This window comes from Ctenocephalides felis, unplaced genomic scaffold, assembly GCF_003426905.1.
Source record: "Ctenocephalides felis isolate EL2017-DRISC unplaced genomic scaffold, ASM342690v1 CF-g0.4_SCAFFOLD_00845, whole genome shotgun sequence".
Taxonomy (NCBI): Eukaryota; Metazoa; Arthropoda; class Insecta; order Siphonaptera; family Pulicidae; genus Ctenocephalides; species Ctenocephalides felis.
In genome coordinates this window covers 41,282,386-41,300,203 of record NW_020536999.1, presented here as the reverse complement: position 1 = coordinate 41,300,203, position 17,818 = coordinate 41,282,386, and the positions used below count along the sequence as shown (strand labels likewise).

The 17,818-nt window shown below is 29.9% G+C and overlaps 1 protein-coding gene across 1 annotated transcript; it reads right to left on the bottom strand.

Annotated features, from left to right (window-relative positions):
• Window positions 1–13,345: 13,345 nt before the first annotated feature.
• LOC113383315 lies at window positions 13,346–17,008 on the bottom strand. Its single transcript, XM_026621583.1, has 3 exons — window positions 16,374–17,008; window positions 15,802–16,214; window positions 13,346–13,386 (listed from the first exon to the last, which is right to left on the bottom strand). Exons 1-3 carry the CDS (start codon window positions 17,006–17,008, stop codon window positions 13,346–13,348), a joined length of 1,089 nt encoding a protein of 362 aa, XP_026477368.1.
• Window positions 17,009–17,818: the final 810 nt, after the last annotated feature.

Here is a 17,818-nt window from a genome sequence, read left to right as displayed (position 1 = left end):
GGGCCCTTTGAATAATATCATTTTTATGCCTGCCAATTATCGTGCATCGTTAACTTCATATAATGATTACAGGCAACTTTATGATAAAAATGATATCGTGTCCCGACATAATATAATGCAATAATCTGTCTAATGCTGTATTTTTAGCTCATTGAACGACATCAAGGCATTTTTATGCGTTATTGGTTCTCATACATGAGCTCAGCATTTAAACATATTTTTTCGCTTTTAATAAGCACTGGTGAGTAAATATGAGTCAGACTGTGATGGTAGTCTGGAGCAAAAATATGTTATTGTGAAGTAGAATATTTAAGAAAAGATAATATTTATAGTATATAAAGATAATAATATTTTGTAAAATTAGGCATTCTTAAAAACAATTTTACAAAATGTTTTCGTTATGAAAATATCAAATTCAAGTGAATTAAAAATTTTTATTTCAAATGTTTCAGTTTTAAAAAAGGAATTCCAGTAGCAACAAAATTAGAGAGACTAAAGTTTTCGAAGAAGAAAGAAAAAAAAAAAATTTAGAAATGATGTTGTTCAGTATCTATCAAAATTTATTATGCTCATTAGGGAATGCAATACCGATACAAAATTTTAATACCGGTATTTCGGTATTTTCTCATTTTAAAACCGGTAATACCTGTAAAATACCGGTATTTTTAATATATAAACAAATGTAAATATAATTGAAAGTTACTTGTGCGAATATAAAAATTTATACATACAACTACAACTATATACAACTAAACAACAAAAAACAATAAGTTTATTTTTTTAATTATAATTAACAAAATTATATCCAATTTAAATAACTCTAATTAAAGATATATTGAGTACTTTTCACCAAAATCAAACGTGAACTCATAAAAGATCATATTACATTATTATATAAATTCTATTATCTGTATCCGATGTGTTTAAATCAGACTAATTTTCAATACATTGAAGACTTTATAAGAGTAATTTTTCTATACTAATATATAATACGATATTATCAGGATATATAATAACATATTATAATTTTTGAGTATCTATACTTAAAACAATGTAATTATTCAATATTATTTTCAAAGTGCGATACGTTTTACGTAAAATAATATTTTATGATTGTAGTTAAAAAGCAAAAGTATTTAGTAATTATTATTATTGATACGTACAAATTTCGCAATCTTCATTTTGTTGCTTGTGAGTATTTATGATGTAAAATATTTTGACACAGATGTCACTTTACATCAAAAACCGTTACATTTTTACATATGATTAAACAAACATTATTATTTATTAATTCGATTCTATTTACTTAGACAATATATGAAGCCCTTTGAAAAGCAATAAATATTCAGTTTAATAACGAGTAGAGATAATACTTTGACTTTTGTTTATACTATGGAACCACTTAAGATATATCTGTTTATGCGATTATGGAATTTAAAGATAAGTTTGTTCCGAGAAATTTAAACTCGTGTAGAATATGTATCAAAAAGCACTTATGTAAAAATACCGAAAATACAGGTATTTTTAAGGTAAATACCGGTATTAATAAAGCCGAACAATCGGGCGGTATGCCGGTATTTCGGTATATCAGTATACCGGTATTGCATTCCCTAATACTCATTTATTACTAAATAGGCTTCCTAAACAATCAATAAGGATCGAGAAAGGCATAGATTTATTAGGGATAATTTTGTAAAAGTTAAGTTTTTGCATAGAATCTTTATGAAACTCATATACTCTATAAATAAATAATTATAACTTTGTATTTCAGTTTATATAATGCTTATTAACATTAGACAATGTTACAGTATTTATTTATAATAATATGTTTGAAAACATTTAATATTCCTCGAATATTTTGTTACGGTACAGAGAGTTCCAACAATTTGCCTTAAGGCACGATGCCACACACCAGTAGTTTATCATATATATTTTATAAATATGTGCAAAATAAAATCCACTATTAATAATTAAAAAAAAAAGCGTGCCGTGAGTATCCTATCACCACGACTTCACATCAGTAACACATGATAATTAAAGCATCTACAACTTTATTCGCCTTCGTTGTATCTGAAAGCATTTCTCGTGCACTAAAATAAATAAATTTCATCACAAAAAACTACAGAAACAAATTAAGCCACAATCTTGAAAATGCCCTTCTCTTAATTTCCCCCAATTGCAATAATTGTGCTTCGAATGCAACGCTATGATCAGTTTAAAGGCAACCAAGTATATTGCAAATTCGCACATTGGTATTCGGCTGATTGGAAACTTGAAGGATTACCAGACTATTTAATAGAATCTCTCGTCCTGCGGGTCGGGCACCATGTGCTTCGATAATTAATCGCGAGGGTACCAGATGAGAAATTCACGGAAAACCGTATTACGCAAGAATATAACGCGATCTGTACGATCATCCACTTTTGAAAAGAGAGCTCTGGTGAATATTAATAAGAAAAAAATCAATACAAATTTTTACAACTGTTACAAATAGAAAACAAAATTTGGCTATAACTAAATTAACAGCTTCTACATTCTACTCTTAAAATAAAAAATATATAATTTATCTAATAAATCATTCAATTATCAGATGGAGAGATTGAGTACGTATCAAACGCTTATAACTTTTGAACGATATATCATATGACTTTGATGTTTTTGGATAAAATATTGTAAATCAAAAGATCTTTAACCCAGGGAATTTTTATGATACCTCTCACAGTTCGCGGGATATTCGCTAAAAACTATTTGCTACATTTTGCATATTTCAAATGCGTATGTCTCAAAAACTATTTGAACGACGTTTGAAATATTTTTATAGCAGCTTTCTAAGGTCATAAGAATTCTACCCTATATATAAGCATCTCAAACTTTCTGACGAAAATCGCAAAAAAGCATGAAGTGCATCAAACTCAGTTTTTTTGTCATTATTATTGCCCACATGATAATTGATCTCGTTTTTATTTGAAGCTTCTAGGTGCTCAAGATAAAATACTAACTTTTTTGAGAATTTTTGAAGTCAAACTTATTTAGACGTGACTGTGGTGTGAATCCGTATAAATGCAACGGAAGTGCTTTACGGCAGAGTTGAGTGCCAATGATTCGTCATTCGCTCTCGATGAAATCATTGCTATACGGATCGATTGTGATTAGACGTCGTGTATATGATTAGAGATCTGTTGTTGTATGGGTACCGGCATCAATGAGATTATATCGCCAGCAAAAAACTAAAAATTACAAGCAGTAAATAAATGTATGTTAATTTTAATTACATGAAGTTCTTCAAACACAGTTACATGATGAGTGAAGTTGCGAAAACAATATTCGTTTAGGCGTTGTTCAATATAATCCACTGCGTGAACGAATATTATAGAATTTATTAATCAGCAATTACTTCATTTCTCTAATAAAGGTTCATTTCTAAATGCTAATTACAATGACAAACCGATCATGTCATATTTGAAGTATGACTTTAATTACATTATTGCTTTTAAATATTACACATATTTTTAATGCTATTATAAATATATAATTTATAATTTATAATTTATCATTATATAAATGTGTATGATAGTTGACACTAATAAATGTATGCATTACAAGTGGTACCATATTACCACTAAACATTATTCAAAATTGTTATATGATGTATTTATTTTTACTTAAATGCCATCATGCACAGTAGCAAATAAGTTTTACTTCTAACGCCCACTCTTCTTTTTTATATAAGAAATTTTTATACGCTTATAACTTTTGAACATTTTATCACAGGACTTTTATCTTGAATTTTCAATTATAATTTTCTTCTATTTTTTAATTTGCAAAGCGAACTCAACACGATTTTCAATTACTAAAAAAAAAAAAATTATGTCCGATCCATAAATTGAATATCGTATCGCCTTCCGGACGTAACTCGTGGGTTCGCGTATGTACGTAGTTATATGGTCAACTGACATACCGTAGACCGCACGTAGTAATAGAATATGGGTTGGCGAACATTTGAAAAAATTGATTTTCCAGCTTAATCGCTAAAAGATTCTGAAAATATTGTTTTTTTTTTCACGTCGAACTCTGTATAGCTGATAAATATATTTCTAAGGTTATAGAGCTAAAAGTTTAAGACACATATAGTTGTTTTTTATAAACAATTAATTTATAATTATAAAAGACAATCAAATAATTTATATATTAATTGTTTATGTAGTAGATAATAAAATAAAATAATTCATGCATATATATCGGGGGAAGTCCCCGAGTGCCGCACACCTAAGGTTATTTATAAATAAATCAAAAAGTTTTTTACGAAATGTTCATTAAATTATGAATTTTGTTAAATAACAATTGAATTTTGTTAATTAACCAATAAAACTAAGTTAACAAATACGCATCCTTTGCTAGAAAATAATTAATACTATCAATCAAACTTTTGGTAACGAGAAATATGATTTTACAAAGTGGCACCTAGTTTGAACCAGCATTGAACTCATATGAAGCCACCTCCATACTCTATAGAGTGTCTGCACATGTGTCTTTGACGAATATTCTTAGATATTGCAAAAAATTCACTATTCATCCACCCTTTTGGCTGGGCCACACCGATGCTTTCAGCTGGAGCATTCATCATAAGATTTTCATTATTTGACTAGAAAATACAAAAATGGGGTATGTAGTTACCGTTAGCACTCACACAGAACAAAAGTAAATAGCTTCCTCCTATTATGAGGACATTTGTGAGGTCGAATTGGTAAATGTAATTGATAAAAATTGAGTAATTTAATAACTATAAATATCTTATCAATATTGCATTAAATTGTTATATTCCATATTTAGAAGTAGTTATTTCGTATTAAATATATTATATATCATATTAATATTGATTATTCGAAATGTTGCCCGCTTCTGATGATGTGAACCGCATGTGAACGTTGTAGATGTTTGACTTCTCTGGCGAAAGTTCACGTAGTTCGAATGTGTTCGCCAATTAGTTTTCACAATGCCTGTGATTAATAGTACGAAATGCATAGAGCAGAATGATCTCATTAAAATTGTTTTGCAGCAAACTTAGCTTGTATGGCATCAAACCTATTGTAAAATATTCTTAACAGTATTATTAATGTATTTGCTAGGAGATGTAATAATTTTATACCTCCATACAACGCGCTCTTTAACTAATTAATTTTATATTCAAAATGATGACAAACATGGTAATACTCGTAAATACGAGGAACTTTATTTTATAATCAATATTAGTTCATTTCTTGCCAACAAGTATTATAAGAGTAATTTTGATATACTTAGATTTATTAGGAAATGAAAGTGAGACAATATTATATATAAATAATATATAAAATATATATAAAAAATATATTCGTTATTTGTCATATTCAAATTTTTAAATTTGTATGTTTAAATTTTGATTTAAAAATTCTTAATACAAAGATTCATTCAAATTATTTTCACAATTCTATAATTTTGTTCAATATTTAGCTGTATTTATATGTTATTAACTTCCTGTAGGGGGCGTCTAAATGTTATAAGTGCCAAAGATACGGCCACGTAACGACTCAATGCAAGAAAAAAAACAATGGAAAAAAACAAGCCACTGTTGAGATGAACATAAATTGCAAAAGTTATTTATATCACATGAAACTAAAAAAGACAATAAATGGAAATCATATGAGTTTCAGAGAGGCAGCAATCTATTCAACAACAAAATATACGCCGACACTATACGCCCGGCCGTGAAATTGGAAAGAAGGACAAGTTTTCTGAACTACAGAATATACAAAAAGAACTCATATAAAAACTTAGCCGCCTAAAATTATAAAACCAATGACGAATAATAGTAAATGCATTCCAAAAAAACTAATTTATTGAAATCGAGTCAAATTATAAAAGCTCTCCCATATGAATAAAGGCAATGAACAATGTAGAAATGTAACCAATTTTAACTACTACTATATTGGACTTCAGATATAGAACAAAAACAAATGTATATCTATTTTTATATTCTTGTTGTACTATTGCGGTACACTGCTAAAATTAATAGCGGATTATTACGAGAAAATAATATATTTCTTGGGGCGCTACTATTAAAGGATTAAATTTCCTCAGAGTGGCCATATAACTCGGGCGTTCAGAACGAACAAAAGAAATATAAAAAACTCAATCCAATATATAAACTGTATAAAGTTAGATTTATAGAATAACTAGAAGAGACTATCAATCACAATCATTGGCTGCGTGGATTGTGGATTTGTAGTGAGATTTTACTGGTAACAAGACGTACTGGAGAGATTCATTCTTTGTACACCTTTTTTAAGATTTGTGAAATGAACTCGTTTAAAAAGCTTGGTAGTTTCGAAGATAGATTAGGAAGAAATGAAAAGCACTACGACATAAATGTTGATAGATAATTTTCTATTTGTTGCATTTCAACATGAATGTGGTAAAAAGAAATATACACAAAATGATACTGACATGTGCTTTTTTAAAGAAAGTTTATTCGTGTATTTCTGTGGTTGTTGTGCATTGACATCTTAGAAATTATACATGTGATATATATTATGCAAAAGCATTTATATTTCTCATAAATAAATATTATATACTTAACGTATATAATTTTTACAGATCTCCATAGCATCAATATCTTATGAAGTGTCGCGTATAAATATTTTAAACGTTTTAAAATACTGGACAAAAGCCAAGCTGCTTGTGCTTTTATTTGAATTTCAAAATAGTCTATAAATTCAAAATACTTAAATGCGCAAATCCTACTCTACATATGTACCCGTTGCAGGAGTAAAAAGACTGCTCGGAATAGCTCTCGGGCAAATCCACATCGCCCCAAAATGTTTCAGAACATTACCTGGTAGATGGTACAGCAGAGATAATATAAAATTTTGTCATATTTTTGAAAGAAGAACAATTTTATGTACATCGATAAGAAAATTTTCAAATTTTATATAATAAATGTATTATCTAATAGTATTAATACGAGATGTTGTTTTATGTAATAATAAACATACCTTCAATAACTAATGCATCTGGTAAAAATCGGTCCACTTTGATAGTTGTGAAAATATAATGATTATATAACAAAGAACATTAGATTATAATGCATTATTTTATAGACTGATTAATAGACAAGACAGAAGTTCGATAAGTTAACTAATTACCATAATTCGAAAATAATCATTTCTGAACAATTATTAGTTTTAACTATCATTATAATTTTAACAAGAGAAGAAAATGAATAATTAAGTTAAAAAATAGATCTGCTGAAAATATAAGATTGTTTTACGAAGTTTGATTTGCAAGAGTAAAGTATTTTAATCTACTTGAACAATGTGGTTACTTTGAAACATTCAAGTATCAATATAACAGATGTAAAAATCTTAAATGGAACCAGATGTATTTAATAAGTAAATAAGATTTTTGTATGAAATTATTTGTAAAATATTACTTCTCATTACTAACAATTTGTATCGTCTTGCTTAAAGAGCAATGCTTTTAATCAGCAAGTGCTGATGATGATCCAAAAAACATGCAATTTGTATAGATTAGGAGAAGTTGTGTTTAGTTTTTGGCAAAGACAGATTCAGGCGTTTTGGAGATACCAAGCTAATTGTGCAAAAAATGGCAGTTTTTGAGAAAACTAAGCGTCCGATTTGGATGATTCAAAAAACTTTCCGTTTGTTTTAACAAAATAATTGCTTTTGGAAAAAAAATATTTCGAAATTTATAAAAAAAAATTTGTATATCGAAAATAGTTAAGATTTTTATTTTCATTCTGGCTAAAGTTTTAAAGCTCACTTATATTTAAATAAATAATTTTAATTTTGTAATTCAGTTTATATAATTCTTGTAAATATTAGACAATGTTATAGTATTTATAATAATCTATTTCAAAACATTTAATTTTCACCGAACATTTCATTAGGGTACGGGAAGTTCCAGCAATTTTCCTTCAAGGCACGATGCCATACACATCCAGTTTAATATTGTCTTGGTAAATACTATTTAATATCATTATCATAATTTTGTGGTTTGCTGGCTCAATTAAAAAATTTGTAAAATATTACTTCTTTTAACAATTTGCATAGTCTCGCTTAAAGAGCAATGTTTTTAATAAGCAAAGTTACGAAATAAGGTCAGCATTTCTTGATGTGATTATTGTTTAGAAAACATAATTTAATTGTACGAGATTTGAAAATAAACTCTTTAATATGCATAACAGTCCTTTAAAAAATTAGCCAAAGTAGTCAACGAGTATTGCGGCAGTTTGAACTATTTCGATACTCGTCAAAACATTTTTGAGACCAACATTAAACGAAAAGAATTAAAACCTTAAATTGCATCTGTACAATAAAATAATATGTGCAATTAATTATTAGATTATGTTACCAAAGTATTATGCATAAAAGTGTATTATATTATATCATTAAAAAAATTATATACGTAGTTTTTTAAGTTATGAAATTATTAATATTACGCTTATATAATAAATATATTATAAATTTACTGTATATAACTGATTGGGGTATATAAAAATAAATAAATAAATAAACAAATATATTATTACAATAAAAGTAAATGATCTAATTTTGTTGGTCGTTGGCTCCACTCTAGAAAATTCGACGTACATGTATATCTGTCTTTAAATATGTGTTCGCTTATAAATTATATTATGAAACAAAATCCACATGCTGGTTGTGCGATATTCCAACCAGCTCTGAGAAACGCTTAAACAGTTCCAGCAATTGCTTTAACTGCGACAAATGCGATTTAGGAGAAGATTAATAAATGTGCTTTAACTTAGAAATGTTTAGAAACTTGTTATACATTCCGAAAATATATAGGTTCATGTATACATAGGAGTTGCAATTTATTAAGGAAAATTGCTGGAACTTTCCCTACAGAAATCTAAATCTTTGCAATTTTTATAAAAATGTGACTTTTTTGAAAAATTTTATTTTTTGTATCTTGAAATTTTACTATAGGGATAGCTTTTTATAATAGCACAATATTATAATGGTTTATAATAAAGTTTGTAATATTTGAAAAATATAATATTTTAAATTTTGTACTATTATTTACTATAACTGGCTATAGCATATAATTAGTGATTTAAACACAAGACTAAAGAATGCTATAATTGTGAAAAAATTGGTAAAAAAATTCACAAAACATACTTAACATGTTACAAATAAAATATTTAATAATATATAATAATGTATTATTCACGATGATTAAAATTGAATAAGAACAGTAAAAATGAAATAAGCAATGCATGTATAATAAATGAAATTAATCATTATTAAGTTGAATTTGCGCATTTCAAAAACCTAAGCGCAGTTATATGTTTATAATTTAAATAAGATATTGAACTTATTTTAAACCTCCCAGCAGCTTTTCTATCTTTGAATCTAAATATTGTTAAAATAACAAAATACTTCTAAATAAAAAAATAAAACTATTTATCTGTTAGCCATGGAGTAAACGTAAATGCTGTTCGACATAAATTGTAAATTGAATTTACAAAATCTATTTTTGCAAGACTAGTATTTGCATTTCTAATATGTATAATAATTCTCTGGCTCATAAAAAATGAATATCTGTTGTGGGATTACTTTCCTACTTTAATGTTTATAACTACACTATTTCAAGAAAGCTATAACTTATTTTACACCATTCTATTTTTTAAACTTTATAAGTATTATCCTCTAAATAGAAGAATTAAATTAAAAACTTCTCTCGCTGTACATTATTGCATCGTGCAACATAAGATGCAATGGATTATTCTAATTCAGAAACTTTGTGCAAACTCTATACGTAAAAATTTCTATTCAATTCGAACGAGAAATAACAATGAAATCCATTAAATAAAATATAGCAAGATAAATTCTTTTAGGAAAAAATGTAGAATAAATTGATCTTGGGAGTTTTTGTGGTATGTTTAAACATACACTCATATATAGTACATGTGAAGTATTTTTATGCATATTCATTATATTGTCGATTAATTCATGTTATAGAAGAAAACACATTAATTTAAATATTTGCTGAGGTATGGTGTATAAGTTATGTTGAAGGATAACATATTCAAATTAGTATATGGTAAATCAAACAAAACGGTCATACGATGCTCAGATATTAATAATATACGATATAATATTATCTATACCTAATATTTGCAAACACAAAATGTGATAATATTGAAATAATTATATTTGAGTAGCAACTATTGAAGTTCGAAGAAGATCGAACATGTTCAAACGGACAACAATAAATCGTCAAAAAGGCATTATTTTAAGAATCATATTTTATTTATATTAGTTTAAGTAAAAAGAGATGGACTGTGGTAAAACTCTTTGAATTTATTAAACGGCTAATAAATACAGCAAACCTCATTAAGACGATTATCTTTGAAACGACATTGATCCTAGGACCATTTTGGTTCCTGTATTTATTTATTTACACCAGTTTGGTTCTATTATAAATATATATATATACACAGCTTTCTGATTTTTTTACTGTTAGCTATGAAGTTAAATTTCTATACTGAATATTTTACACGATTTAAAGCTATTTGATTATGCTTATTTCATAAATTCATGGATTTTCTTTTGGATAGATCATTAAATAAATTCAAATAAAGATGCTGATTTAAAAAAAAAAATTGTGAAAGTATTATGATATTCAATAACCTATTAAAAGAAACAATAGAAAAATATAATTATAAAAAACCTATAATAGATATCAGTGGGTCTACACCTAATAATTGGTTGGAGACATACCTTATGTCAAACGTTTTTATGTCCAGATTGATAGATTGGAGCAGAAGAGACCGCCTGTGGAAGATATATCACATAGGTATAAATATATAAAAAAGAAATGATATAGGTGAAAAAGCATTAGACGAATATTTTTTGCACACGCATATATCACCATGTTTCAGATAACCCAACCATACGTTAATAAAATTTCAAATACTTTTTTCCTTTCTCACCTTTGAATATATAATATTATATGTCTTCTGCAGTGATAGAAGCAGATTTAAAATATTTTTATGAATTTAGATAATATTAAAAATCTTGAGGTTTAAATTGCTCTTACGGTTATTTTATATCAAATCTTGAACAATTCCTGAGTATAAAATTGATTCTACATGCAATAAAACTTGTACATAATCTCTAAAACAATATTGCATGAGATATAAATAAAAACTGCTCTAAAATTAAAATTTTATCGTAGATTTTATCAATATGAAATTGAAACAATATTAATCTCATTAATATTACCTAAATTATTTCTGTCCACAATTGTGCATCTTAAGATGCGTGAATTGTGTGTTTTATTTCTATTATTCTATACTATTTGAACATTTCAATTTATAGATTATTCAGTTATGTCAATCAAGTTCGATTAAAATATCATTTTAATGAGCGAAAGATATAAATCAAGTTTTATGATAATATTACTGATGGTAATTATGCAAAACATATATCCAATTTAATAAGGTTGCAGTAACATAGTAAAGTTATATCCAAAGGGCATGTTTATAATAATTTCACAACCAGATGTAAAAAATTCAATTTCAGACATGTCAGATGTTAATTAATTATTTTGTATTTCGATATATTTTCAATTATTCGTATTAATTTATTTATTTGCTGTCTGATTATAATTAAATTTTGTAATCGAAGTATGTTATATTAAATCACATTGCTAGGTTACAGATTTTTCCATTATATGGTGATTTAAAATGGAGAGCTGATACGTAATTATAAAATTCATTTTCATATATAAAGTGCATGTAACAAAAATGTATGTAAAGTGCATGTCCTTCAGATGTAGCTGGTTGTGCCTTTGACACCTTTTTATCAATTTTTGTGACTAATACATCGTATTCAAGGACAATATTTCAGTATTACCACGTAGACAAATTTTCAAATTACCACTCAATTTACTGTTTGCTCAGCTAACTGATAAATTAACAAAACTATATTAAATTGAGAGTATTTATAATAGAGATGTATAATATAGATGCATCAAAGTTTAACTTTGATTTTTACTTAAAACATAAATTTTAAATTTACAATTCAGTTTAAAACTCTATATATTTCATATGCATCATTCTACTCGTAAGAAATATGTCCTCAGATGGATTCATTCAGCATTTCTTCTAAATGTAAATATTTTTAAGCATTTTGAATGATAAGATCGTCACTGTATATTATATGAACGAATAAACATATAGTAATTATAATTATTTCTTTGAAAACATTTAAAAACAATTGTTATTAATAATTGATCAAAATTTATTGATCATTAATTTTTTTGCTCGAATATTTAATTGTGGTACGAGAAGTACCAGCAATTTGCCTCAAGACACGATGCCATGCACCACTAGTTAAAAATATTTTCAGTTTGCTCCTCTAATACATACTTTCATGTTCGAAGCACAAGCAATAAATATGAATTTATTGATATAAAATATTCCAATGCTGTCAGTTTTGGTATAATTCAGTGAATTATTAGTATGAATATATAATTCATTAAAAATTATATCTCAGTCATAAAATTTACTGATTGCAAACTTTTTGTTCATTAATTTGCTTTGCCTCGCACTTTTATCACTTTATAATTATATTTCTGTATTTTTTTCTGACATAAAGTGATGATTAAAAGTGGATTATCGGCTTCTTGCAAAAGCGGCACGTACAACGTTGTCGCTATAAATACTTAGTTAAAGTTTTACTACCGTGCTTTATATAGCTTATTATTTGAAACTTTGATGATATAAAGCAAGTAATTTATTTAACGCCTTAGTATACTATGTTAGATTATAAGTTTTCATGGCTTTGTTCACTTTGTACATGATTTTTATTAATTCACTTTAAGCCCAGATAAAAAACTAAAATGAGGAAGAAAATCAATTCTTGGCATCTGTGCATGCTGTTTTAATACTGGTAAATGTTGATGAATTTTGTCACATAATACTTACAATTTTCAGAGAAAATTGTTTGAAATATTCAAAGCAGAATTTGAAGTATAATTATAGTTTATATAATTGATTACATATATAAAATAGCCTTTTAAACAGTCCCCACCACCTGAACATGAACACAGGGTATTCTAATATTGACTAGGAACATGAAGATTATGTAAATGTTAAGATTATTTCTAACATTAAAAAGTAGATAATTTTTACGTTTGTCAATTGTCCACGATGAATTTTGTTAAAAAATTACGCAATGTATATATTTTAATGTAAAATATATGTTACTTAAAATATATTTTAATAATAAATAATTAAAATTAAATAAAGTAAAATTAATAATTAATTATACGCACCAAATACTTCGACAGCCAAAGAGTAGTCTATAAGATAAAAAAAAGTAATTATAGTATATTTACTTTTTCCAAACTTTTTTACATATGTAACATAGTCTTATGAGATTTTCAGTGGCACTATAAACTGAAGTAAACCCAGTTAATTTGTAACATTGTATGAAAGTACTGCTGAACTTAATTTTGTCAATTTAAGCAAGAGTTAATGAATGAATGTTATAAGTTATACATGTTTCTAAAAAACTTTCTGAAGTCAAGTATTACGGAACTTTAGAAACTGTAACACATACTGTTGTTATAATGTATTTATTGCTATAAATATGCAAATCAGTTTCCATATTATTATAACGAATAAATAATAATTATAACATGTTTTTTAACTTTCCGTAGGGTTTTTTTTTTTTTTTTTTTTTTTTTTTTTTTTTTTTTTTTTTTTTTTTTTTTTTTTTTTTTTTTTTTTTTTGTATAGCGAAGGAAATGCTTTTATGCATCCCAGACCGGTCTTCTGTCTGGGTATGTCGGACTCGATACCGCCCTGGTATAATACCGACTAAAACCTCCGCTTTGCCCCTGCCTCTGGTCCCCACGGAAACCGCCGCTAGGCATTACTTCGTGGGGGGAGGATCTAGAATGTTACAATTCTTAACTTGTTATAAACAATGTTATAATTCATAAACATTTTACTTATCTTTTAAATGGGCGAAGTCCCATTCGCCCTTTCTCTCTCTATAGAACGCAGGTCCATTAAAACGTCTCTCGCAAATCTGTCTATGGCGTTCCAAGCAGCTTCACTTGTCAGCATCACTTCAACAACATTACCTGGGGTAATTGTGCGTCTCAATGTCTCCTCCACATCATCCCGTAGAGCACCAAATCGCGGGCACACGAAGAACACGTGCTCAGCATCTTCGATTTCGCCCAAACAATATGGGCAATCCGGCGAGCTATCGTGCTTGAATCGGTGTAGGTAGGCTCGAAAACAGCCATGCCCCGATAGCATTTGCGTAGTATAATAGTTTACTTCGCCGTGCTTGCGACTTAGCCAGACTTTGATGTTAGGAATGAGACGATGCGTCCATCTGCCCTTTACAGCGACATCCCACAGTCGCTGCCATCGGTCAATGCTGTTCTGCCGTTCTTCTAATCTTAACTTTTCAGGACACAGTTGTTGATGTCTTCTATGGTAAATTGTCCGTCTTTCCTCTGCTAAGACTAAGAGAGGCACAGTTCCTGAAATGACGCACACTGCTTCCGCCGATATTGTGCGAAATGCGCAAGCAATTCTTATAGCACTGAGACGGTATAAGGGCCCTGCCATTCTCCTCGATTTTTGAGATTTAAGAGCATCACCCCATATGGAGATACCATATGTCAGCACTGAAGTAATAACTGACGATAGTAATATCCTTCTGGTTTGTTTAGGACCTCCAATATTAGGCATCAGTCGAGCAAGTTTCGTCCTAACTATTGACGCCTTAGCACTAACGTGTTCCACCTGTTGATTGAAATTCAAACGAGCATCAAGCATTACGCCAAGGTAACAGATGTGAGGTTTTGACGTGATCTCAAGATTTCCTATCTTTAGCTTGATGGTCTCAATTCTTTTCCTACTAGTGATAAGAACAGCTTCACTTTTTTGTTGTGCTAATTGGAGATTCATTGTTCCCATCCACCGATTAATTTTTCTGAATGTAATATCGAATAGGCTTACGATGTCATCAATTTGTTTGGAGACAACCACTATGGCAACATCGTCTGCATATGCTACTAGTTTCACACATTCTGGAAACTCTAGTCTCAAAAGGCCATCATACATAATATTCCACAGCAAAGGGCCTAGAACAGAGCCCTGCGGCACACCTCCTGTTATATTATATTCTTCTGTACCATCGCGTGAATGGTACATTAGAATTCTGTCTGTAAAGTAGCTTGCGACTATATTGCATAGGTATGCTGGCACGTTCTTGTCACGGAGTGCATTCATAATGCAATCCCAGTTTGCAGAATTAAAAGCATTTTTTATATCCAATGTAGCTACAAGGCAGTACTTTTTGGAACCCCCCTTCCATCTGGTTCCAGCAATTGCCTCCTTGGCGGTATTAACTACCAAGTTTATAGCATCGATAGTTGATCGCCCTTTGCGAAAACCATACTGATTGTCTGCTAGGATTGGATCAACTACTGCATCTATTCTTTGGTGAATTATTCTTTCAAAAATTTTACCCGCTGTATCCAGCATGCATATTGGACGATAGGATGATGGTTCATCTGGTGGTTTTTTTCCTTTGGGAATAAGCACTAGTCTTTGCTGTTTCCATTTTCGTGGAAAAACCCCTTCTTTCAGGCATGTATTATATGCATTAAGAAACATTGTCGGAGATGTCATAATTGATGTTTTCAAGGCAATATTAGGAATTCCATCTAATCCCGGTGCCTTGCTATTACCAACGCGATGACAAGCTTCCATCAGTTCTTGCAGTGTTATAAGTGGAATATTATTCTGTTCTACATGTGTTACCTGGTAGTTCAAATTAGGTTGTCGTGGAAACAAAGTAGTTACTATTTTATTCAATAGTCGTGGGCAAGTTGGTGAAGGTATTGGCTGGCTTTTGAGGCGAGACATTACAGTCTTATAAGGTCTTCCCCATGGATTTTCCTCGACTTCATCCAAAAGTTCTTTCCAGCACCTAACTTTACTATCTTTGATAGCTTTATTTAGTTGTCTACGTGCTTGTTTATATTCCACTACCAGTTGTGCAGAATTACTGAGACTATATCCACGCTGAGAGATCCTTCTTTTCTTTAGGCACTCTTTACGAAGAGAGCTGATTTCTTCAGTCCACCAGTGCACAGATTGTCTTTGATTTATGCCATGTTTACGAGTCATACTGATATCACAGGCTTCGGTTATTCTCTCCATCAGCTCTCTAGTATGCTCATCTGCGTGTTCTGAAATTATAGGTTTGCAATTTAAGGCAACTCTCATGGCGCTTTCATCAAAAGATTTTATTTTCCACCCAATGGCTTTAGATATTTTCGCATGTCTTCTAATGTTTCTATCTGTTGATATTTCCCAGATGATTGCATTGTGGTCACTAGCAGTGTAGATATCTAATACCTCCCAATTGCAAATTCCTCTGACGAGGCTATTGCTAACAAAAGTAAGGTCTATTATTGAGCTTGCACTGCCCTTTTCAAAGGTTGGTTTATCACCACTATTAAGTAAAACCACGTCAAGTGCATTGAAGGCCTCCAAAAGTGCTTTACCTCTTGCATTAGTCTTCCTACTTCCCCAGTCTACCGCCCATGCGTTAAAGTCACCGGCTATCGCTACGGGGTGGTGTCGTTTTGCATCCTCCACAAGACGATCTAAAAAATCGACAAAATCTGGCAAAGAAAGACTAGGTGGAGCGTAACAGCTGTATAAATGTATGCCATCTAATGATGCTGCGACAAATCCAGCGTTGCTATTGTTAACAACATTTTGGAAACAAAACTTGCCACAGGACCAAATAACGGCTTTGGTGGTACTGTCCGTTTCCCATGGCCAATCAGTTAGATGTTTGTAAGGTTCTGATAAGAGGGCAACATCAATTTTCATATCTCTTACCGTCTGCATAAGCAAGTCGTGTGCAGCCTCACAATGATTCATGTTTAGCTGTATTATCTTCATGCTTTTGCGTTCATTATTTTCTCTATGGCCTCCCTATATAGAGGACATCTGTGAGTGCCGGCATGATGTGCTACATTTTCAGAGTTTCCATTTTCAGCGCATAGTGCACATTTTGCTGCATTTATACAGTTGGCTATTTTGTGACCTTCTTGTCCACATCTAAAGCATAGATTGGTCCGATTCACTTCGCTCTTGCACTGTGATCCATAATGTCCGAATAGCCAGCATTTAAAACATCGAATTGGTTTCTTGATGATTTTAATTTGACAGTTGACCCATCCAATTCGTATTTTGCTACTTGCTTTGAGCAGATCGTGTACAACTGCCGCTGGAAGAGCTACAGTAGCAATCTGGGTACCTCTATATGCCTTACGAAGCCTAATTTCTTCTGCTGGTGTGTTGCAGGCTCCCCCGGTTGCTTTTTGTAGTGCTATCTGGATATCAATTTTTGAGGTTTCATCATCAATATCCCTTATTTCTATAGTTTCTTGGTGCCCCTTATAAATAACTTCGGCCTCATCCTTTAACACACCTGCGATAATCTGTTGCAGTCCTTGGCCTTTGTCCTCACTTTTCTTAGAAATAGTTATCAACAAGTCTCCATTTCTGGTTTTGTTTATTTTCTCTACTGTCGTATTTACCTTGTCATCAGGGACATCATGTTTGATGCGACGTAATATTTCGGAATAATTAACTTTTTCGGTCGGCCGGATTAATAAGGCATTTGGTTTTGGAAAAATTCTATGATTTTTTATCATTTTATGGTTAGAGTCCTGTTCTGACAGATGT

Bases quoted from the DNA above. Each gene is read 5' to 3' on its own strand.
- LOC113383315 (XM_026621583.1), bottom strand. From the start codon at position 17,008: ATGAATCATTGTGAGGCTGCACACGACTTGCTTATGCAGACGGTAAGA. The intron at 16,215-16,373 runs GTGGAAAATAAA...CATAAATCAAAG, and splicing joins AAAATATCTAAAGCCATTGG to ACAATCTGTGCACTGGTGGA. The intron at 13,387-15,801 runs GTAATAGCAAGG...TTTATCTTATAG, and splicing joins GGAAGCTTGTCATCGCGTTG to ACTACTCTTTGGCTGTCGAA.